The 23,634-nt window shown below is 41.9% G+C and overlaps 1 protein-coding gene across 4 annotated transcripts in view; it reads right to left on the bottom strand.

Moving 5' to 3' along the window:
• Nucleotides 1-1,318: 1,318 nt before the first annotated feature.
• The window catches only part of LOC106656285 (brain tumor protein), a 45,307-nt gene continuing 22,991 nt past the window's right edge, over nucleotides 1,319-23,634 (bottom strand). For 3 of the 4 annotated variants that reach the window (XM_023461684.1, XM_014377154.2, XM_023461683.1), the window contains exon 3: nucleotides 1,319-8,779. In XM_023461684.1, coding sequence (XP_023317452.1) covers nucleotides 5,977-8,760 — 2,784 coding nt within the window. In that variant the 5' untranslated portion in view covers nucleotides 8,761-8,779 and the 3' untranslated portion in view covers nucleotides 1,319-5,976. Of the gene's footprint in view, nucleotides 8,780-11,243; nucleotides 11,921-23,634 lie in introns of those variants that run through there. The other variant, XM_014377155.2, reaches the window with a different exon arrangement.

The raw sequence follows: 23,634 nt of genomic DNA on the forward strand, positions 1-23,634 counted from the left end.
TATGCGCACAAACCATTAAAAGCCCAAGAGAGATTGCGAAAACAACTTCAACATCAAGTTATGCTCAACGCTTGCGTTAAATTTTTTATATCTTACACGTAATAATAATATTTATAATTTTTTTTATATATATCATATCGTATATATAATAACAGCATGGAGATTCGTCAACACCTGGCGATCGTCTCATTCAGTGTCGTAAAAAATTATATATCTGTAAGAACATTTCACAATCGTAAACGAACAATAATCGGGGCCCGAAGCTCGACAAGTGCTCATCGAATTTCCATACGCTAACCGTTTTATTTCATCAGAACTTAACTTTTTATTTATATTATATAAAATATTCCCTTCGTCGCGCTTCTCGATTAAAAGTTCATGATTAGTTCCTTCTATGTACTTTAATGCATATACAATGCACAAATATATATTTTACAGTATAATAATTAATATAATGTAAACATTATATCATTGTATACTAAAATACAGTTTAGAAGTAAGAATTGAGAAAAAAACGTTGCGACTGTCCTGTAGGTAAGTTATTTCAGTGAATTCGAAACTTGGAATATCCTGAATTTTTATATGACGATAAAACCTTGCTATTGCAGTTTTAATCATCCAAATCTGTGCTAATATGTCTGCAGACACCTTCCGAATCACGCGAAGGCTTCTGATACAGTTTGTGGCACATTAAAGTGTATAATAGCTAATACATTGTTTGAAAGGCCTGGATCTCAAGGCTGACAAATCGTTTCCACATTCTTATCGCTCGTGAACTTTTATGTCAATTTTTTCAATATAAACATACGATTTTACGACAGTACTGAATCAATGAAAAGTGTTTTTTTTATTTTTAACGATTAGTGATCTCATTTTTTGGACCCTTTGAACTTTGAAGTGTGATTGATTCACCACCAAAATAAAGCTGTTTTTAGTATCACGAGAAACAGAAAAAATGAGCCAGTTATAAAAATTTATAAGCATAGTAACTTGTGTTGTTTGATTGGCGACGAGATCCAGAACTTGCATTTCTTAATTACATTCCTTTCTTCCTTAGTCGTGATACACTTTTCTTTGCTCGAAAACTTTTCAAGACTATAGCATGAGAATAAAATATAATACTACACACAAGCACACACACACACACACACAGGATCGTCGGAAATACTTCGTGCATCTGTTTGAACGAGAATATCGTAACATACTTGTATACGGGTAGGTCAGGAGAAATGGTATGTGAAATAAATAATAATGATGGGCAAGGAGGCAAAAGTATAAATGTAAAATAAAAAACTCAGATAAAGTAATATTTTTGAACTGGAAATATTATTAAAAAGCATTTACAACAAAAAAATAACTAAAAAACAAACAAAAATACGCTTTACATTTAAATTAAGAACAATTGACGAGGAGAAGTCGATAGAGTCACGTATCGTTTTAAAAAATAATAATAACATAACAAACCATTACAAAAAAAGAGAGACAGAGCAATAATAGTACATAATATTGATAATAATCATAGTACAATAAACGAATAGTCATTATTTATATTTATGATTTCCATAGTTTCTGCACTACGGCTTTTCACAAAGAATGTCATTTATCACTTGAAATTTGGTCACGTTTGCGTTTAAACGGTTAAATTGGAATTATTGATTTAGTCTTTCTGCGCTCATTAGAGCTCAAGTTTGAAGCACGTACATACGTAATATTTACATCATAAAACGCTTATGCATTAACTTCGGCGAGCATAAGATTTTTATATCGGCAAGAATAGTACGTTATGAAGTTGTGTAAGTGTAATGGACAATCATCAATGCAACGCGACTAATTTTATCATAAATTTATCAGGTGTGAAAACCATTCGTATGTATTGCAATACTTTATATTCTTTCCGTAAATCGGGCTCTCTTTCAGTCATTATTTTTGTGCAATTTACTAGTATTTAAAAATAATAATATTGATAATAAAAATAAATAATATAATAATAAATAATAATATTAATAATAATAATAATAAATATTAATAATAATATAATAAGAATACGCTCAACGATAGATTTACTTGTGTTTGAACTTGCACATAATTAGAAGTAAAAAGTCTGTAAGAGATTACGCAAGTACCAAAAAATTCTCTTTGTGCATACATTTGTACAATGGATCGTAATAGACACAATGTCTGTTTACTTTTAACATTTTGAGAGAATACTATTACAAGGTAAATCAAGTATTTCAATATATGAACTGACATATCACGTCAAGCTTACTTAGTCAAACATCAGTTCAAGTACGATAAATGCTAGTTATAATCATGTAAAATTTTTAATAATGCATTGTAATGCGATAGAGATGCTAATCTGAAGTTGCTACTAGTTTTAACTATCGAGCTTTGCTTTAACAAAACAAATCGTTCGGTCAAAAATAATTAAGTACATCAGCTACGCAGAATTTAATTTCAATTGGTACAATAATAATTGCATTTCATATGTCTGAGAGAATGAAAAAAATTATTTAAAATTTCGCTCGAAAGTCGAAACAAAGTTCAAGCCACTTCAACCAATCCATTTTTTCCTAAAACAATATAAATTGAATTTTCAGGGCAATTAAAAATCACAATAATATAAACTTTCGGCGCAAAATTTAGTGCGCTATCAAATTTTCATTCTCTCAGAAAAATAATATAATCGATAAAAAAGTATTATATTCGATCGAACGAGTAGCAAAAATTGATAGTTAAAACTGACAAACTTCATGAGACTAGTCACCTCTTCGCCGGCAAGGGCAGTGATATTAAAATTTGAATATGATGAAACAAAAAACAGCCAAGCACATGCAAAATATCATCGTCTAGCGACTTATCATTCAACAATTAACAACATTTTATAATAGTTACGTACGCAACAAAGATGTTTCATTGTATTTAAAATTTCATTTAAGAGTCCAATCAACGAAGCTAACGCTTGTATAATGTTATCGGTGGAAAATTTAAAACAAAACAATTTATGTACCACGTTTATGTATGCATGTTGGAGACTCGTGCACTCAAACTACAATCAATAAGTTTTTTATTGCAACCTATTTCGTAAAATACGCATGATATTAAGTCGAGGTAGTGAAAAACAAAATTCAAGAAACATGAATGGAAAGATAAACAAAAACTATTATAAAACACAAATATACGAAACAAAAGTAAGGAAAATACCTAGATAATAGTCAAAAACTAAAAATACGTTCGAGAAGATTACAAAATTTGTAAACTCGTGTACATGGAGACAAAATGTATCATTTTTTTACAAATCTCAATCGTTACTTGGATAACAGCTCAAACTGACAAATTGATAGTATTAATAAAAAGTTCATTATTTGTTGTAAATAAAAATAATAATTGATAATAACTAATTAATAATCTATTTAATTATGAAGTTAAACACAACAGATTCTACGAGAAAATAAGTTCAGCAAGCATTACTGAGTGTATCAGTTCCGCGGATTTCGCTCTTTTCGCTAACACTTTTCCGCTTGAACGCTTGTAATATAGGAAATGCAAGTTAATCTCGCCATTTTTCGTGAAATGCGCGAAAAATGAATAAAATAAATAATGTCAGAGCAAAAAGTTTTGCATCCATTTGTATAAGATTGTAAATTTTTTCTAACTAAACAACCTAAATTAAATGAGATTACATTTTCATAAATGATACCAAATAATATTGTCAACTTTGAACCGGCATATAATACTGGAAGTTATGGGTAGTTTGCTTTACCTCGTTATAATCCAAATAGACACGTCCAATGCTTAACTTAAGTTCACCTTAAATTACATCCCAAGTCTCATGTCTGCATTGCTTTTTATTTTTGAGTTTTGAATCTTTACACTCAAATGAAAACAAATATTCAACTCTTTGATTTGAGTGCACTTTGTTTGCTGTCATTTTTTATCGATGCAAATTTAGTATTCAAAATACTTTTAAACTTTATCGCATCGTTATTTTTTACAGTATATACGAAACGATTTCTTAAATTTAAAAATATATATTTATATACATATTTAATACGCAAAGGACTCTGATCAAAGAAACTTGATTGTTACAAACATGAAACATTAGGATAGAATATACAAGACAAATATGAAGCAAAACAAACGATCCCATCTCATGAGCTGGGTTTGTCACAATTATTAAGTAAAAAACTTGAATTTAATTGAAAATTTAAGTATACGATAACATAGCATTAATTTTCGACGAAAATCCTGAATTTGAATAATTCAAATTTTTTTACTTTTTTCTATTCAGTCATTAAAACTGCTCTAAATGCAGTCATCGTATAGTAGAATGTTAATTCAAAAATCAAAATGATAAAACATTGTTAACTAGCATTTGATGTAAATCAATAATAGTAATAATAAATAACGAGAAAGTTCATTTCATAACTGTAAGCTCATTCCAGCCCATCATTGTGTGCAAGTAAATGAAAGAAATGAGATAAATCTAACCGACTAAATTAAGAATATACGCGTGAGATATCACTATTTTTATACTCCTTCGTGTCATTACAATAGCAATTATATGTATAATAATCAAGATATTAATAGCAATAATAATAATTATAGTAATAATCGAAGTAAGTAATAAAATATAATCTATTTAAAAGTAACTAATAACTAATTATAATGGTCATTTGTATCGTTAATAAAAAGGGCGACAATATTTAAAAGTTGAAATGACCCATTGTGTAGACAAATTTTAGACTACTTCACAATAACGGCTACTTTTATAAAAATAATACAGGCATCTTACCCCTTTAATCATTGAGCCATAAACGATGCGTGTCAGGTCTTCAAAACTTGTAAATTTTTTCAACCTTTTATAGAACAATACAATAAATCAGACGACATAAACTTGTCTTCGAAACAAGAGAATCGAAAAAAATCAATCATAATACCTAAACAATTATCAACAAAGTAAAGCTACCCTGAACAACGAACTGAAAAATTGGTTCGTTTTACGCCATTTATCAACATTTTCAATAAAATGTCTCATGAACATTAAATACGATTTTGACTGTGGACAATCAATGTTGTTTTTCGAATGATCAAACGCGCCTTGAATACGTAGTCAAGTTGTCAACAGAGTGTAATAGAAAAAAAAAAAAAATAAATAAAACATACAAATTATATAATACATAAAAACTCACAATTATAAAGTTAATCAATAATGGGATGATGAAAATGCAAGAAATTTTAACAAATGTATTGAAGTTCAATACATACAACACTTGTCGAATGGATGCTTGGAAATAACACGACATTGGATAAAGTTGGGTGAAAGGGAAGTACAAAAAGTATAAAAAATAGGATTCAGATGAATAATAGTAAAGGGAAAGTGACTAGCGGTGGCGAGCTCTACAACTAAACAACAACAGTATTTTTTAGCTTATAACAACATTAACAAGAGTAAGTTTTGTCGCACGTCTTCATTAAATTTTTTATCCTAGTTTCATGCCTTTTGAGCAACGTAACAAATAGGGATTCTTTTTTATCAATTTCTCGCAGCGACACTTTCCTCATTTATCCGATGTGTTGTCTATCTCTCATCTCGCAGAAAGATTTTTCGAGATACATTTACGAAACATAAGAAGAGTTCGAAATCATACAATATTTTCCAAGCTCCACGCAGAGTAGAATGACTTCTGGAATTTCCCTTCGCCTTGACCTTCTTGTCATAGGGTTGCGAGAGAACGCGTGCGCTCGCATAAGCACACAACTTTATATCTATAGAAGAGGGGTTTACAGCGGAGAAACGATAAGCGCATACACACATACACACTCACACACACACGTGAATCAGCTGACTTTAATATTTTTCATCTTCTATAGCTAATCTTCACACGGCATCGCAATAAACTCATTTCTCTTCTTTCTTCTTGCTGTTATGACACTTGTAAAATAGAGCGAATCATCGTCGTGACGTGGGGCGTGACTCTAAATACCAATTGGCGGTACTTGTACGTATCGGTAAATGTAGAGTCGATAATCTTTGCTAGCCAATACGACGCTGCCGTCATCCATGAGAGCCACATCGAAGCACTGGGCGTGTTTGACTTTGCTTTCAAGAGCCGATACCAGTTGTCCATCTTGAGTGAATATGGTTAGATTGAAGTTGTTGTGATTATCAGCAATGAGGATCTCTCCAGCTCCGTTGATGCCAACGCCGATGGGGTAGTTGGTTATACCTTCGCCTCCGATTTGTCGCAAATACGCGCCTTCGTAATCGAAAACCTTGACGCAGTGAGCGCGATTGTCGCTGATGAAGATCTCTTGCTTATCGTTGACCACTACGCCATTGGGGAATTCGAGGTGCTTCGAGCAGCCGAACTTTTGCAAGACGTTGCCGGCTTGGTCGAAGATAATGACTCGCATGACTTTGCACTCGACCACGACGATACGTCCTTTGGAATCGACAGTAACTCCGCGGGGATGCTGCAGTATGTTTGCGCCGAATTTACGCACAAACTGTCCGTACTGATTGTAAATTTGAATTTGATGCGTGGGCGAGCGCTCGGTCACAATGATGTCGCCGGAAGTGCGAACTACAGCCACGCGATTCGGGTAGAGCAATTGTCCATCGCGCTTGCCGCACTCTCCGAACTGGAACTTGAAACGTCCTTCCTTGTCAAAAATCTGAATCCTATGATTGTTCGTGTCCGCCACTATGATATCGTTTTGAGCGTTGACAGCCACTCCGGAAGGCTCGGTGAACTGTCCTTCCATCACGCCGAACTCGCCAAACTTGCAGTGATAGATCATTTTCTGTCGTTTGATTTGCGATTTAAGGGGGAATATGGCCGTTGGTGGTATGAGCTTGGAGGTGAGATCGAGCACCGAGTCTCCGGGCGCACCTTGAGCGTTAACAGCGGTAATCGCTGGGACGGGGAAATGGTCGGCCGAGTTGACGGACACTTGGTAGCTGTCGCTACTGCCGTTGCTCCACTTTTCGTAGGGGTTGTTCATTCCGTTAATGTTGAGGTCGCTGATGCTCGTCGAGAAAGGGCCTAAACTGTTGGCCGAAGAAAATCGCTTGGATATAACGCAACCGGCGTTCTCAAAGGGCGACGGCGAGGTGCTGGAGTTGCAGTTCGAGCCGGACGAGATGAGGCCGTTGCTGTAAGGTCGATCGAGGAGCAGGCCACCCAATGAGCCGGAGCTTCCGGGACCGCTGCTGGCGTTGCTACTGTTGCCGATGCTGCTGCCCGTGCTGTTGAGAGCCGTGGGCCGGGCGATTGGCGGTTGCTTGTTCTGCGGCGCCGAGTTGGCTTCGCTGCTGCTGCGTACGTAGCCGAAAGTGTTCCTCACGCCGACCTGGATGGCCTGATAATTGCTAACGAACTCGAGGTCAGCGGCCTGGCTGTTGATGTCGGGATTGTAGCTGAGCATGAGCTGGAGTTTGGCGTCCAAGAGCTTCTTGACCATGAGCACCTCCGTGGGCGTGGTGTACTTGGTGAGGCGATCAACGAAATCGCAGGTCTGCTGCATCTTGTCGGCCATGTCGTTGGCTTTCTGAGTGAGCACGCTCAAGGATATCTGCTTGGCCGAGAATATGCTCTCGAGCTCTTTGAGCAGCTCCTGCTTGCGCTCCTCGAGCATCGAGCGGTAAAACTGGAAGGTGTCGTTGATCTCGTTCTGGGCCTTGTGGTACTGGACCTGGAGCCGAGCGGCCCCGTGGTCGGCGGTCTTCACAGCTGCCCGGACCTCGTTCGCCTTGGATCGGCACTCCTGTATGGTTCTCGCTATGATCTCGAGCTGCTGGGGCCCGATGTCGGCGATGCTTGCGTAGTCGTGCATGGGACTGGGGTGATCGGAGCCGGTGCACTCCTTGCAGATGGGCACGGAACACGTGCGACAGAAGTACTTGAGCACCTCGCTCTTGTGTCGGCTGCAGAGCAGCACCTTCTCGCCGTTACTGCCGCCGCCGCCGTTGATGAGGAGCGACGTGGTGCCGCTCACGAGGCTCTGGACGACGTTGTTGGTGGCCTGCGAGCCGATTTGCTTGCCGGAATTGTTGTCCTGGCCGTTGCTGCTTACCACCTGCTGCTGCTGCTGGCCATTGTTGAGACCAGCGTTGTTGCTGGACTCGTTCTGGCCGCCGGGTGAGTTGCCAGGATTGTTAGCTGAAATCTTGGAGTCGCCGAGGTTGAGCACCCGGTGACCCTCGAAGCAGTGCATGAACTGGTGAGCCATCACGCAGTTTGGACAGAGAAAGTTGGCGCAGTCGAAGCAACGCGCTACCGCGTCGGACTCGTTGGACTTGCAGCCGGTGCAGCGTATGCCGCCGTTAATGGTCGTGGCGAGATTCTGGGACGAGCCGCTGTTGCCGTTCAGCAGCTGCGAGTTGTTGTTGTTGTTGTTGTGGAGGTTGTTGCTGTTGTTATGGTTGCTGTTGTTGCCGCTACTACCGTTCTGGCTGTTGCCGTTGTGGTTGTTGACGCCGCTGCTGCCCAAGTGGCCGTTGGAGGTCGTGGTCGTGGACGAGTTGGACGAGAGGCTGCTTGCGCCGGCGCTGCTGCTACCACCGCGGCAGCGTGGACAGGGAGTGTCTCCGGCTTGCTTGTTGAGGGGTGCGTCGAGGCAGAGGTCGCAGCTGTCGACGTCGCCGATCGCTGAATCGCTCGCCGGTGGCGAACTGCCGCTCACCGTCAGCGGTGACAAAGAGGCCAATGAGCCGAGTGAATTAGCACGCGATTCCAGCGATGGTGTCGGCGAGGCCATCTTCAGTCAACCGGCATTCCTGCAGATAATCAAAACAGAAAAATTATTAGTACATTTGTTTATATATTCATTTTTAAATTTTTTGTCAACTGTTTTTTATGTATGTTTATAGTAAATTGTCAAACACATCGAATACAAAATATAGAGATACGGCACTACAAACTAACATACTAGCCTGAAGGCTTGGTTGATAAAAAACTTTACCTAGCAGAAGGAATTCAATAGTTCAGTGACTTTGAAACGACGAAATTCGGTTGAAGGCGCGCGTGTATAGTATACTGGATTTCGCCGGGCCCAGATTTACGAAGGGTATCAAAGTTCGCGATGCGAACGTGATCGCGCGCGCGCACAGAACAAAGGAAATTGTCAGTCGCGTACACGACTATGCTCGTAAATGCAGGATATGATAGTCGTGTGTCGAGAGCTTGGTGAATTTCTCGCGCAAACGCGCCCGTGAACCCACGCACGTATACTGTATACTGAACCGAGTAGAACGGATGCATCGGGTACGCATGTAGGTGGTGAAAATGTTGGACCACGCGCGTTTTTTCAGTTTTACCGAAAAAATCATCTGAGAAAATAATTACTCCGAAATGTTAAAAGATCACTTTCCGTCTGGCTTCTGTCGTGCACTGACGTAGCAGCAAGTCATTTACGTCGCGACGCGTGATCGTGGCAGACGACGCTCTATACACCTACGCACCTGCTACTTTCTTTTCGATTCTCGAATCGATCGCGCTGCAATTATCAAAGATTCTCTCACGTTACGCTTCTCTAGTTACTTTTATCAGGTTATACAGCTCGTTTTTTCCGGTAATTATGCGAGTTCGGCATATTCGGAGTCTCTCTGGTGTCCGATCCATTACTCGCGCGCCTCATACGTAATCCCCATTATAGACTCGAATGTAGACGAGAAATGCAACTAAACGCGCGCTCACACGGCTTTGAAAAGACCCGCGCAGCGAGATTTCGACGCGTCATTAGTCGACGTGCTTTATTAAATTCCACGATGATGATGATGATCTCTCTCGCCGCAAACACAAACACGCCGCGCTTCTACTAAGATTCTTTGAATCGCGGTGCCGTGATTGGAAATCTTTTCAATGTTTCGCATACACGACTGGAAGATACATTCGGTTCAATTCATTTTTGGTTTTGGTTCGTTATAGCCATATATAGCGGCAGCTCCGTTCGTCGATCGCTCCGTTCCGGGGCGTCGTCTGCAGGCTCTCGCGCGCTTTTATTTACGTCACGCGAGAGCTGGTGCGTGCTCGCGCGCGTCAATGCTTTTGTGTATCTTACACCGATGCGCAATGACTAATGACGAATCTCTGTTGCTGCGCCAAATAGAATATCTCGTGCGATCTATATACTCGAAAGAAAAATTTCTCGATGGCTAGGGTACTTTCTTTCGAGTAGTAGTTATATTTGTGTACATTATAACGAGAAGCCACTCTCGCGGTTAAATATTATTAGATATATATAGCAGCGCGTCTCGGAAGCCGAAGATTGACGCGGACGAGCGAGCGCGCGCGTTTAACACACAAGAAGGCGGCCAGAGTGCCAAACAGAGTGAGTGCTGCTGCTGGAACAGCGCCTATACGGCCGACCTTAGTCTGGTTATATTCGCTCTCTCGCTCGTTTCGCTCGTTCGTTCGTTCGCGCCCAAAGCCAACGTACATATGCGCACGCACAAAGAACGGCTGGTCGACTGCTGTATACCAAGTGCGAGAGCGAGCGAGAAAGAGAAAGCAATGAGCATCTGTGCGTATACACAACGACGACTCACACACATACACACACACACATGTACGTATGCAGTGTACAGCAGAGAGTTACGAATATACATGTATACGTGCCGTATACTGTATATATAGCCAACAACCACCCCTCAAAGCCGACGTGTAGTCGTTCGTTCGTTCGTTCGTCGTCGTATATACCGCCGATCGATGAGACAAGCTAGTCAGCTCTCTCGCTCACTTTGCAACCACCGAAGCTTATGTGTATTTTAATGTTTTTGTCTTTATTACATTGATCATTTTATCGTCGCGCAGGATTTTCTTTTTTTCGCGCAATTGCCCTTGTCGCGTCGTGCGCTTGCGAGCCAACGATGGAAAATTTCGCTCGTAATATTCGACGAGGGGCAAATAATAATGTTGTACGGTATACGCTCGTTTGTCGGCTTACAAATGTCAAACGCTGACGAACGTTCGCGCCGAGCAGACAAAGGGAGACGCGTCGAATCCGCGCCTTCATCGCCGGCTTGATTCAATCGTATTAATCGAAAATTATATAAAATTATAACGCTCTCGCGTTTCGAAGCCGCTCATCCTGCTATTCGACGATGTTCTCGTTTGTCCTGTTGTCTGCGCGCACACACACATTTACACGCACACTCGTACAAAGGAAGCGCGTACTATACACTACATCGTCGTCGTCGTCGAAAATGAATTCGCCGAGAGCAAAATTTTTGAAGGCCTCACCTCGATTCTTACAATCGTCGTGTTTCTGTTGAGTATCGTGGCTCTGTTACGCTCGTTTCTCTCCTTGTTATCCGGGGGTGTACTATCTATCAACGAACACACACGCCACAGCACACGCACACACTGTAGAAAAAATGTTCAACGATATTTTTTTTCTTCTTATTTATAACTCGCGCACACAGCACAAACTCACACTGGAAACAGTTGTAACAATTGGCAAACAACGGGGAATAACAATCGACTGCTGTGGTGCAGGCTCAACAGGCAAACGGCCAATTCACTCGACACATGTATAATGATAATGCGGTGCGCTTGTGTGTGTTTCACAGGAGAGCGTGTAGCGCAAAAATTGAAACAAATGACGCTGCCGCCGCCGACAAGAGGGGAAGAGGGCTCGTTCACACACACACACACACACGATCACAGGTTTTATTGCTACTGCTGCTATTGCTGTATAAGATGCCGCTCGACGCACAAATTGCAAAAGCTCACTATTCCAGGATATGCTTTCCAATAATAACTGCCACAAGCGATTTAATAATAAACGTCGCCTTTTAACAAACAAACACAACACACATAATACAACACTCTCGTCGTCGGGTGTCACACTCGGGCAGAGATAGGCAGCTTGGGACTTGACGCCGGTACGAGCGACTCGACAGAACTGGCCGCGCGCGCGTCGCTGCCTCAGTACCTTAACCCCGCCACTCGCTGCTCGCGCTGCTTCTCTCTCTCTCTTTCTCCCTATCCTATAATATATATAGCGATATAACACGAGTCGCGAGCTGGAGAGCGAGTCTGTGTAGTGTCGTGTGTGCGTGCGTCGATGTATGTGTACGTGTGTATGTATATATTATACACGCACAGCAGCAGACCGACAAAAACATACGGCGAATTCGATGCGTATACAGATATAGCATATATAGCATGCGGTGCAGCGAGCAGCACAACTGCCGCCGCCGCCGCGGCACTTGGATTCAGCCGTCTTTTCCCCGTCTCTGCCCCTTCTCTCTCGCTTACCGCGCTCGGCACGGCTATATAATATCCCAGCTCTACACAGCTCGCTTTCGCACACACATGTCAGGCGTTTGGAAATGCGTGTGCCCCTGCTGTAGACTGCCGCCGGCAGCAGCAGCGACTACAGCAACTGCTAGCGCTGCCTCGTCGAGCGTAGAGAGAGAGAGAGCACGTTATGTTGTACGTGCCGCGCGATATATAAATATATCTATCCACCGAGCAGCTACCCCTATGAGCCGGTAAAGTTACCTTTTCCTCCCTTTTTCGCACTTGGATATATATATAAAATGTATCCCCTCCATTGCTACCCCGGCCAATTTCCGAAGGGGCTGCGCGTTGATGTTGACGACGACGACGAGTACGACTACGTATACGGTGCGTATACCGAAAGAGGAAGAGAGAAAACGATAAATGCGCCGTCGAGAAAGAATATTATTATATATAAAACTAAATGCGTGCGCCCGTTTTATACTTTACACATACGCACGCAAATATATATGAGTCCGCATGTACTTACTGTCACGCTCGTAATACGGCATTTACACGAGAGGCGCAAAAGTTCTCGATAGAACGTCCTACGCTAAAATATAATTATTATTTGCTTTTTTAATTTGCAAGACAATACATACGATGAACGCATGTTATAGAGAGACTCATAGAGCCTCGATAGAATGCCAATCCGCCTGATGTCATATCGAATCGACGCAATTCCACCCAACTATCCGATGCATCGTATTTCGATGTCAAAACTGATTTGTCAAGTATTAAATGTAATATGTGTACGCTCCGGTTACAATAGGAATGACAATCGTTGATAATAATCCCTAGTGATAAGAGGCAAAACGATTATTCGATTTATAAGCGAAAATATTCTCTCCTGAAGTGAATTCATTTCGGAGCGCATCATCGAAACTCGGGGGATGAACTAAAAAAGGCTCGCACAAGCTGCTCTCTGTATTCGTGCAGTATATAATATGCGACGATAGACAAAGAAAACTGCACAGCGCTCGACGAGAGGGCGCTGCTCCCTGCACCCGCGCGTATAAACAATAACAATGGTTTCCGAGATCGCGGAATTTAAAATGTTTTTTTATGAAGAAAGAAAACAATCACAGTCATTGTTGTTGCTATTTTTTTACGAACAAGAAAGATTTGAATCGACGATTTGCCATAAGATGCAGTGTCAGTTTGACAGTTGGTTTCCTACTCATTAAAGAAAGCGACTAAATCGTTGACTTGATTTGATTTATTCATTTTCATTTTTGAAGAATAACGGAAAGGGGATGAGTAATCGATCAAGACTTTTGAACCTGCCGTTTATACGCTTTCACTGCCTGTATAATACGTAGTGGCTACACTTGCAGTGTCGGTTTTTCCCCGCGCTCATTACAACATGTATACCAGTTTTGCCACCGGACGAAGAGCAGCCCGTGCAATTTTGTGCATTCCGCGGTATAATACGGTGTGCAGTCATCGCTGCAGTCAACAGAAGCAGCAAAAGCAGATGTATAGATGGAAACGGCCGCGCTCGCAGATGCGCCTGCGCCGACAACGCCGGCACCGCTATATATGTGTATAAATATACATATGTATATATTTATACGGAGGTATACACATACACACGTAGGTATACAGTGGCTGTTCGTTGTCGTCGTCGTCGTCGTCGCGCGCGCAGTCAAGCCAGGCCATGAGCCAGCAGCAGCGCGAGCGAGGTAGAGCACAGCACACACAGCCGTTGCTGCCTACTTCGGCTGTTGGAGCGCGCAGCGGAGAGCCAACAAGTAGCCAGACCTTGAAAGCCCCCATGGCCGCGCTCGCTTCGCGCGCCCACACCTACATAAGCGCGCGCGCGCCACCGCCGGCCTATAACTATGTGTTGTATGTGTACCTTGTGCTCCGAGTTTTGTATACGCTATACAAGTATATAATACGTAAAGTTCAGCAGAAGCAACGCCGTCTTTTCTTACATGCATAAAGAGAAGTTGCTGCTCTTCTCGCGAGCTTTCGACTTATACGTACATCCGCCAAAAATCGGCGGGGCGTCTCCCCCGCTGTAATAATGATTAAATTCTGCTCTCATCTCCCTTTTGTGCAGCTCCATTATCTCTCTAGGATATACACGCATGTACATGATGAGCGTTTACATATAAGAAACCAGCAGCAGCAGCAGCAGCAGCAGCAGGTATAAGCTACATTCATGTACTTTAGGCGTACAACAACGAACGTAGACGAACGTTCGTATGCGAACGAACGACGGGCGTCTCGTCACAGTCGTCGGCCGTCGCTATGGCAGCGGAGCGAAGCGCGCCTATATAGCTTTATATATACCCGCGTTGCTGCTGCTCCTGCGGCTGCTCCTGCCTGTGTGCTGCTACACCACTACTACTACAGCTACCCAACTCGCTTTGGTACGTTTCACCATGTATATATATCCCACTTTGCTGCTGGACTGGCCAGACTGGCTTGGTTTATACTGGCGTTGATACCGGGCTGTGTGTGCTCCGCTCTGTATATATACTGGCATCGACCGGCGGCGCGATCCCTACTACCACCCCGTATAGCACAACCGAGCCTGGCAGCAGCAGCAGCCCAAGCCACCCCTATCCGCGCCGCGCGTTAAGCCCCCCTCGAGTCGAGCCGTGCGCGTATATTGCTCTCTTCTACACCCTATTCCTGCCTGCCTGCCTGCCTGCTGCTACTGCTGCTGTTGCGCTACATGCACACAGAGCGCTTTATATATACCAACAACTTTGCCCAAAGAGAGAAGAAAACTTAACTTGGGCGCGAGTGCAAAATTCGAAAAATTTGCCAAAGACCTCGGCGGCCTGCAGCACACATTTATTATATACGATGTAACTCGACGCCGAGGGATGATTTTTGGCAGGAAAAGTGAGGAGAAAACTCGCTCGACGCGTATAAGAAAACGCGGAAGGGCGCAGACAGACCTTGACTGCAGCCATACGGAGGGACACTGACACGCGCAGCAGAGAGAACTTCAGGGTCAAAATCTCCATCGCGGTTCGTCTCTCTCGAGGTACAGAGCCGGCGCGATTTTCGCGCGCCACGAGCTCTTGGAAAAACTGTCAGCGATAAGGCGATCGCTCGAGCTTAATCCGTGCGATCTTTTACCCGAGCAAAAGCTTCGAGAGGGCCCGAGAGGAGATAAGTCAATTGCGCTGATTCGAGTGATAAATAACGAATGAGAGACCGACGAGTCTTAAATCTCATTCTTGCATTTGTTCCAGTCTTTTATTTATTTTCATCAATTAGTTGTTCCACATTCTACAGTATTTTTCCCTAAATTACAGTAATTACAGTAATTACAGTATTTCTCCCCTAAATTCTAAGTTTATTATTGCTTGAACGTGGCCAAAATTAAAAGGCTGGCTATTTTAGAATTTGAAATGATTTCAAGCTCTTCTCGATTACTTTATGAACAAGACATTATTGCTTGTTACTTTCAATGAAATAAGCAGATCTTCCATTTCTTGCAAGCTCGTTCTCTCTAAGAGCACTTGCACGTAGAGCTTCGCAGGAAGAGGCGGCGGCGGCAGCGCGCTTATCTCACATGAGCGCGCGGGTAAAAATGCGTTTCGCAGCCCTCGCTCTCTCTCTCTCTCTCCCTCTCGCGTTAACTCCGCCGCTTGTCGGGTGCTGCTGCTGCTGCTGCTCCTCGTATATAGTCTCGCAACGACGAAAGATACGATGCTGCGCTGCAAAAGCCCATAGCGGCGTCGTGTATACAGATATAGCCGGTACAGTAGTAGTAGTAGCTAGACGCTCGATCGATCCGCGAGTCTGCGGGGACCCTGCCCCCGGTTCGTCGTCGTCGTCGTCGGCGGCGGTGGTGGCGGCAACAGCAGCAGCGAGCGACGGACACGTCTCGCACTGCCGCGTGTAGCGAGAGCTCCGTGTGCAGCACCCCGTCGTAGTGATATATCTATGTAGACTCAACACTTATTTGCCCTATGAATTGTAACTTTACTTGAACGCGATTCGCAAAATAAAATCTCTTTGCTCGGTTGATGATTTACTCGATGCTTCTCGAAAACTCCAAGGTACACGAAAGTTGGGATTTGAGAACAAAGGATTTGATTGTATGCGTTGTTGCAGTGAAATTTTTCCTATAATATCGAGTAACTTTGTTTGTAATTTTTCTTCGTCTGCTTCGTTGTACTTTGCTTGTGAATGGTAAATGAACAATTTTAACAATAAATCAAGGTTTTCTCTACCGATGCGTATCTCAGGATTGACAGACGAGTGAACTTTAAACGTATACTTTTCGTTTTCATTAAAATTATATCATTGAATGATTCTATTGTTACACGCTGCTTCTTTTTATAAATTAGTCTAGTCGCATTGTCTTTATTGTGTCTGCATTACACAAGGGATGCGAGTAAAAAAAAGATAACTAATAGTATTTTTAATTAGAGTGAATGTCCCTTTGATCGTGGAAACGCTATTATGGTTTTATTGATCAAAAGAAAAACGTCGAGAAAAAGCTTTAGGGTCGAAATCGTCCATTAAGAGCACTCTAGCGTCGCTTTCTTTGTCTTATCAAGGAAGAGCAACAATTTTTTCTGCTTAGGGTGTGAGAGGTCAGTGTACTTGGTCGAACTTCAGGCGTGGAAGGTCACCAACACGATAACAGATAGCTGCCTACACCTACACACCCACATATACACATATACACGAGGGGGGCCCCGGCAGAGAGAGAAAAAGAGAGAGATGCTGCCAACATCGATCGTTGGTTGGACGGTAGTCACCGAGTAGGAGGTAGCCAAGAGTTGCAAGGAAGAGGGTTGTTTTAAGAGAGAGAGAGAGAGAACGAAGAGGGGGATATTCACAGCATCCCCACTCCTCTGCGTCTCTATGTGTGCGCAATATTGATCGAGCGCACCAACTACGTGGATTTCTACGTGCACACACTACTTCCCCTCTCTCCTTCACTTTCTACCGTCGTCGTCGTCGTCGGGGGTGGCGGCGAGGAAATATACACGAGAAAAATTAAGCCCTTACTATACTATATACACCGAACGGGGACGAACGGGCGTAGGCAGGAAAACACGCGATTGAATGTACAGCATAATCAAGGCTTATTCGTCATAGCAGCAAGTGCGTATGTGTAGTGTGCACGAATAGAGCACTCGACTGGCATATATAGTTTCAAGAAATTTGCCGCTGCTGAGCTTGCGAACTGCCAATCGAGTGAAAGTCTACTGTGTACTTGAAACGTCAAGAATTCCTGATAAAAAGGCCTTCGACGTACGCTACTTCTAACTGACTTATCACCAGTATACGGAAAAACAATGATATACCATTGTCACGAAGAGCTTCGATATAAATTGTACAGGCGCTTAATTATTTCGTTTGAGTATTTAGCGAAACAGGTTGCTGGATTATTTGTGAATTTTCGCAATTCGAAGGCGAATCACGTGCATCGAAGGGGATATAAAAGCAAAAGAGGAAAATAACATGGAAATTTACATTTTTTTCATTTTTTATTTGTTGTTCAAGTAAAATTATAATCAGTTTTATTCAACCAATGATACTAGAAGTCACTCCAAATCCGTCCACGTCGTTACATGTTAAATTAAAGCTCGTCAACTAAATAAAAGTCACATTATTTCCATAAAAATATCTTTTAATTTGAATAATAATTTTTCATCAAGTTTGATTAAAATTCCATGAAAAATCGATCATCATCCCTCTTATTCATTATTATAATAAGTGAAATAAAATTCAAACAATACTTCATTATTTCATTGATACGAACTAAAATCAAGTGAAGTTAATTTTGTATACCGCAAATAATTGGTGTTGCTGCATGCTTTATGAAGTTATGATTGTTACGAGTAAGTTTTGAGTTAACTCTGGATTAATTATAAAAAAACACACGCACACACATACACACAATAATTTGATTTTCAACTCGTCCAAAACAGAATTAGGTCACACGCGTGTGCATGATAATCAACGTACGAATGGGTAATACGGCCGCTATAACACGAAAGATCAGTGGAGAGGCTATTTTACCAGAGAACTTTGGTAAATATTTGACTAAGCACACGATTAGCCTTTGTCCTCGCGTACGAGGGTGATCGCTGAATTCATCGAGCCTTAATAATGAAGAGTCTCAATTTTCGGGGTTAAAGTAAAATTATGCATTCCGCTGCTCTTCAGGATTTTATCAGCGGGTGATAATTGAGATATTGAATGAAGATTTTCTTAGTTAAATTAATTAACAAGTTTATGAATACAGATGATTATATCGGCTACCGGTAAACATTTGTTCAGTTTATAATAGTTCACAAACTTGAGCTATTCAAGCCTAGTTTGTTTTTGTACCTCAAATTCTGGTGTTCGTATTATAATGCTTCACAACGAGTATATTTCCATGCGATAAAGTTCCGCGCAAAAAAAAAGAAACTGTTTGGTAATTGAAAGATACGTACGAACGCAAAAAACAAAAGCAGCTAGATATAACATGTCTTTTACTTAGTTCCACTTTGAACGTCGTATGTTTTGTTTTCTTTTTTTTTTTTATCAAATTAAGCAGGAATCTCAGAAATAGATTTAAAAATTTTCATTTCCACAAAGTCCTTTTAGCAACGAGCGAAAATAAAGAAGCCAAAAAAAAAAGAAAAGAAGCCTTTAAAAAGATGTACTGCGGATGTATCCGACTAAAGTAATTAAGTCTCAGAAAAGAGGAAGGATATTCATTTTCTCGTGTAGGAGTTGCAAGAACGAATACTATCGGGGCTTTTTGCATCGGAGCTTTTTGCATCGTAGAAAATGGGTTAGAGACATCGCTTTGAAGTTTAAAAAAAACATAGTGAAAAGCCAAGTTGACCCTGTGAGACACCGATAAGCAAAAAAATATTGTCTCATATGTGGCATGAGTTTACATGTGGAAGACGTTATCGATTTCGCGTGACACAGAGGAAGAGAATTAACCGAAGCTCACTTCCTGCACTTCACTCGAGTGGCTTCCTCTGGCACACTCAATCTCCCTCTTTTTTCGATTATTTTCCAGTGGGGACTAATCTTAAAGTTTCATTATTTTATTTTGGAATATTATTTAATAGGTGAGCTTTAAGTTGTTAAAAAATAAAAGACTATAATACTAACAATAAGGATGCTACAATAATTTTTTTTTCAGAATATATTCTCTTGACGTTGGAAATCTCAATAGAACTTTTTCAGTAAACTAAGTGATACTATTTTCGCATAGAAAGATCGATGAGTATCATTGATAGACACGTTTTGAAAAATTACTCGTAATTACACATAAACTGCTTCTTTTCAAGTTTTTAAATATTAACGGGTAACCAAGGAGATAAATGCGAATGAATATTTACAGGGTATCTTCAAAAGTTACTTAAACATTCAGTAAGTTTATTATTTATATGCAGTTGAAATAACTCAAAAAAGTTTTGAATATTCACTATTATAGAGCTTTGTTTTATGATTCATACTTTATAACCGGAAGAAAATCATTTGATAATAAAGTCATAAAAGCAGAGTGATCAGGGAGAAGAAAATGAGAGAGTGAGTAAGTCAATCAACGAAAATTCTTTGAAAAAAATTTACTATATTCGAGTAAGCTTCATTGAGCAGCGTAAAGATTGTTGATTATGAGATAATTTATTAAAATAGAACGTGGAAGCTTAATAAAAAGCACTTTTAAGTAAGAGACTAACTTTATAATATCATGCATCCAACGCTGTAAAAATTGCATCTGAAAGATGCAGGAGCTTAAAGAAGCCAAAATTGCCCGAAAGTTGTGAACTAGTGCACCAAATTTATGACAAACACATTACAAGGTATTCAAATAAGTTTACTTCTGGGTATTCTGTACGAAATTTAAACATATTTCTTGAAATGATGTAATGAAGTTAAACTTGACACTAATTTGTTATGATTAGATTTTGCGATGTCAAAAACGTGTTCACCTGGGTGTGATTGCTCCGAAAATGAAGTAATCATTGCGAAACGCTGTGGAAGACCAACTGTGCTTGTAACGAGACAATAATCTCGGTATATTTTAATTCTCTGCGTAAACACATATTATAGATATTACAAGCAGTTCTTAATATAAAGAAAAGAAATATCGTTTAAAAAAAAACGAGGGGAAAGATCCGACGTGTGTTTCTTACGTGCTGTAACTATGTGGCTGTGTGTTCTGTGCGCGCAACGACCGTGAGTTTTGCGCCCGCGCTCATCTTCTGCGATATACAGCAGAGAACGCGCGTGGGCGTCTTCTCTGTGTTCTTCTATACTTGCTTTATCTTTTTTAATTCTCCTCGGGGGCAAAACAGGTTTCTCTCTGCGAGAGAGAGAGAGAGACTCGAAGCTCTCAGCACATTTATGTACGCACGCGAGCAACATGAAAGATAGATAGAGGTGCGAACGCTTCTCTGACTAGGCAGCGGCAGCGACGCATTTTTCATTAAACGTTTATCGTGACAGAAACGAGAAAAAATAAAATTCAGCAACCGAGGACGGAATATTGGATAATTGGATGTTTGAGTAGATATTATTGATATTGATACGTTTGGGCGAAACTGACGCAAATTTCCGGAATCATCGAAAATTATTAAAAAATTATTTACACCGACAGAAGACGATAATGCTAATATCGATCGTATACGGTAGTGCATCACTGCCTACATATAACTGGATATTGCTGCATTAATGGCACACAAAGCTCAATCTTATCGATGCCGTTGCTTTTAATCGTTGTGCGGCTACTGTTGGGCTCGGGCACACTCGTTTTCCTGCCTCGTGATAACGTTATTCGCTCGATGCTCGAATATACGTATGAAAATATATACGACCCAGCGCATATGCCTGCGACTTCCACCGCGAGATATTTTATCGCGCTTGATATATAAAGCAGAAATTGTAAAGGATGAGGAGTTTAGTCCATTAAATGCAACCAGCAGACTCGAAGCCGGCTTAAATATTTTCTCGGGGATTTTCAGTTCGATCAGGTATAATAATTGCGGCACTCGGCGGGCGTCAAAAAGAACGTGTCCCAGCAGAGATGCCCTTTCATTTCGTACGAAAGAAGTTTGTTCATTAAATGTCAACTTTAACTTTTCTAGACGGCACAGAGACGCCGTGAGTTCAATTAGTTTTGGATTCTCATCTTCTGCACGGCTCATATTGCTTTGCTGCTATGGCGAGCACGATCTACGAATTTGTACCCAATGTGCTCCGCTCGAGCGCGACGAACGCAAACGACTCTCACGTACCAAATGCAATGAAAAAGATAAAGGATAAAACGGGGAATCAATCGATTGCGAGCTTGGCCATTTTCTCGTTTTTCACGTCCTCTCATTGTCTCGGCGTTTTTTCTGTTTTTTTCTTTATCTACAGAACAACGCCGTTCCGTGCGGTGGTAGTTTAAGTAGCTGTATATATACGAAAAAGACTGAGAGAGAAGGAGAGAGAAAACTACTTCGAGTCGATTGTCTCGCAGTAGCTCTCGGTCGATTGCGAAACGGGCGAGGAGAAAAAAGGAAGAGAGAAGAGAAAAAGTTTGGCGCAAACGTTATTGAACTTGTCCTGTACCTCTTTCTTTCGTTCTTTCTTTTTGTTTCTTGTTTCGCTCTTATATACAGTCTAGCTTTGTCCATGAAATATAAGTTGGAAAAGTTGAGAGAGATAAGGGCGCGAAACTGCAGAGAGACAGTTAGACAGACAGGCTAGGAAGAATATTAAATGGGAAGAAATCCAGCGCTCGGAGGAAGTCGAAAATTGACGGGCATTTCATTGCGATCGCGAAAGATGCATTTGACAAGCTTTGTTTTTTATTTAGCGATCAACTGCATTTTCTATATTTTGACGTGAAAATTTTTCTCGCTATTAATAATAGGAGAATGCGGGATTTGAGAAGGAAAGACGCGTGAAAAACGAGTCGGATAATTCAATCCTCGAATTCCGGTTTGGAAATAAGCGGCTGGACTGAGACTATATTACCCGAGCCCTGACTGCGCAACACCGCGCGAGGTAGAGATCCTTTGTCCGCCGCGATGCATTGCAGTATACATATACAGCTCTCTCTGTCTCGCAATTTACCTTAGCTCGAGCTAGCTTTATTGCACTCGAGGAGCTGAAAGAGAGGCGCATGGCCAGCTCGATCGCTCGGACGCTGCTGCTCTCTCTCTCTCTCTCTCTCTCTCTCTCTCTCTCTCTCTCTCTCATGGGGAATGCAAAAAGGAAAGAGAGTCCTAGATCGCGTGCACGGGGCTTCGACTCGTCGGGGTCTCTCGCGGCTGCTTCGGAGAGTATATAGTATACACCTACGACTATGCGCTGAAGTGCCAGTATATATCGCGAGGAGGCTATATAAGCAATCGGTGAGAGAGAGAGAGAACGAGTAAACACAAAAGGACGAAGACGACGAGAACGACGAGCGAGAGAGAGAGAAGTGCATGCTCGAGTGCAAAGAGGCGAGCCGAGAAACACAGTATATACAAGGCACGAGAGAAGAACAGGAAGAAAGAGAGAGAGAGAGAGAGAGAAAGAGATGCTGCACGCGCGGGCGCTCGGCAAAGTCCATGGGAACGCTCGGGGTCGATTCGCGAGCGCGCGCGCGCTCCAGTCGTGCTTGAGATTTTCGATAAGCTGTGCACAAGCACAAGCACAAGCGCACTGTTCCTTCCTTCCTTCGTATATCTCCTTCGCCTTTATAATGATACGTCATTTCTAGCCGAGTAGTAGTGGCAGTAGTGCTGCATTCGGCCTCTGCGAGAGAATTATTAAAGTGATTGCCAAGAATTCGCCCGAGCGCGAGATATTTCTCGTGTATACACGATAGCATCGATATTAGAGGGTCGCGAGGTTCTCCTGCATGCACCGCAGTGCAGCAATTGCACCGATGCTGCAACCGGTTGAACTTGCAGCCACCTAATCGACGTACGACGCCACGACTTATGCCAAGAACAATTGCCCCGGCATCGAGGATTAATCGAAGATTTTTGAAATCCAAGCCACGAGTCGTAGCTTGACTTTTTCGATGGCCTCCGTGTCGAAGTATCGTAAAAAATAAATAAAAAAAAGGCATTAGAATCGCGGGGAGGTATACAGGATCGATCGTATCGCATGCGTATAAATTTATTCGCTCGATTAATGCGGCGTGTGTGCGAGGGAGCACGATCGATCGGGAGTACATTTTCTGCGAAACTCGCGCGCGACGTTCCCCCGAGACGACGAAGAGGGAACGCGAGTCCTATACACATAGAAAGAAATACAAGAGATGAGGGCGATATTATATTCACCCAGCTCGTGCCAGCTGACGCGTCGGACCTACCGCGCGATGAGGCTTCGCTATGCTACTTCTACCATGTACTGCAAACACACGCAC

This window comes from Trichogramma pretiosum, unplaced genomic scaffold, assembly GCF_000599845.2.
Source record: "Trichogramma pretiosum strain Unisexual culture from Peru unplaced genomic scaffold, Tpre_2.0 scaffold4, whole genome shotgun sequence".
Taxonomy (NCBI): Eukaryota; Metazoa; Arthropoda; class Insecta; order Hymenoptera; family Trichogrammatidae; genus Trichogramma; species Trichogramma pretiosum.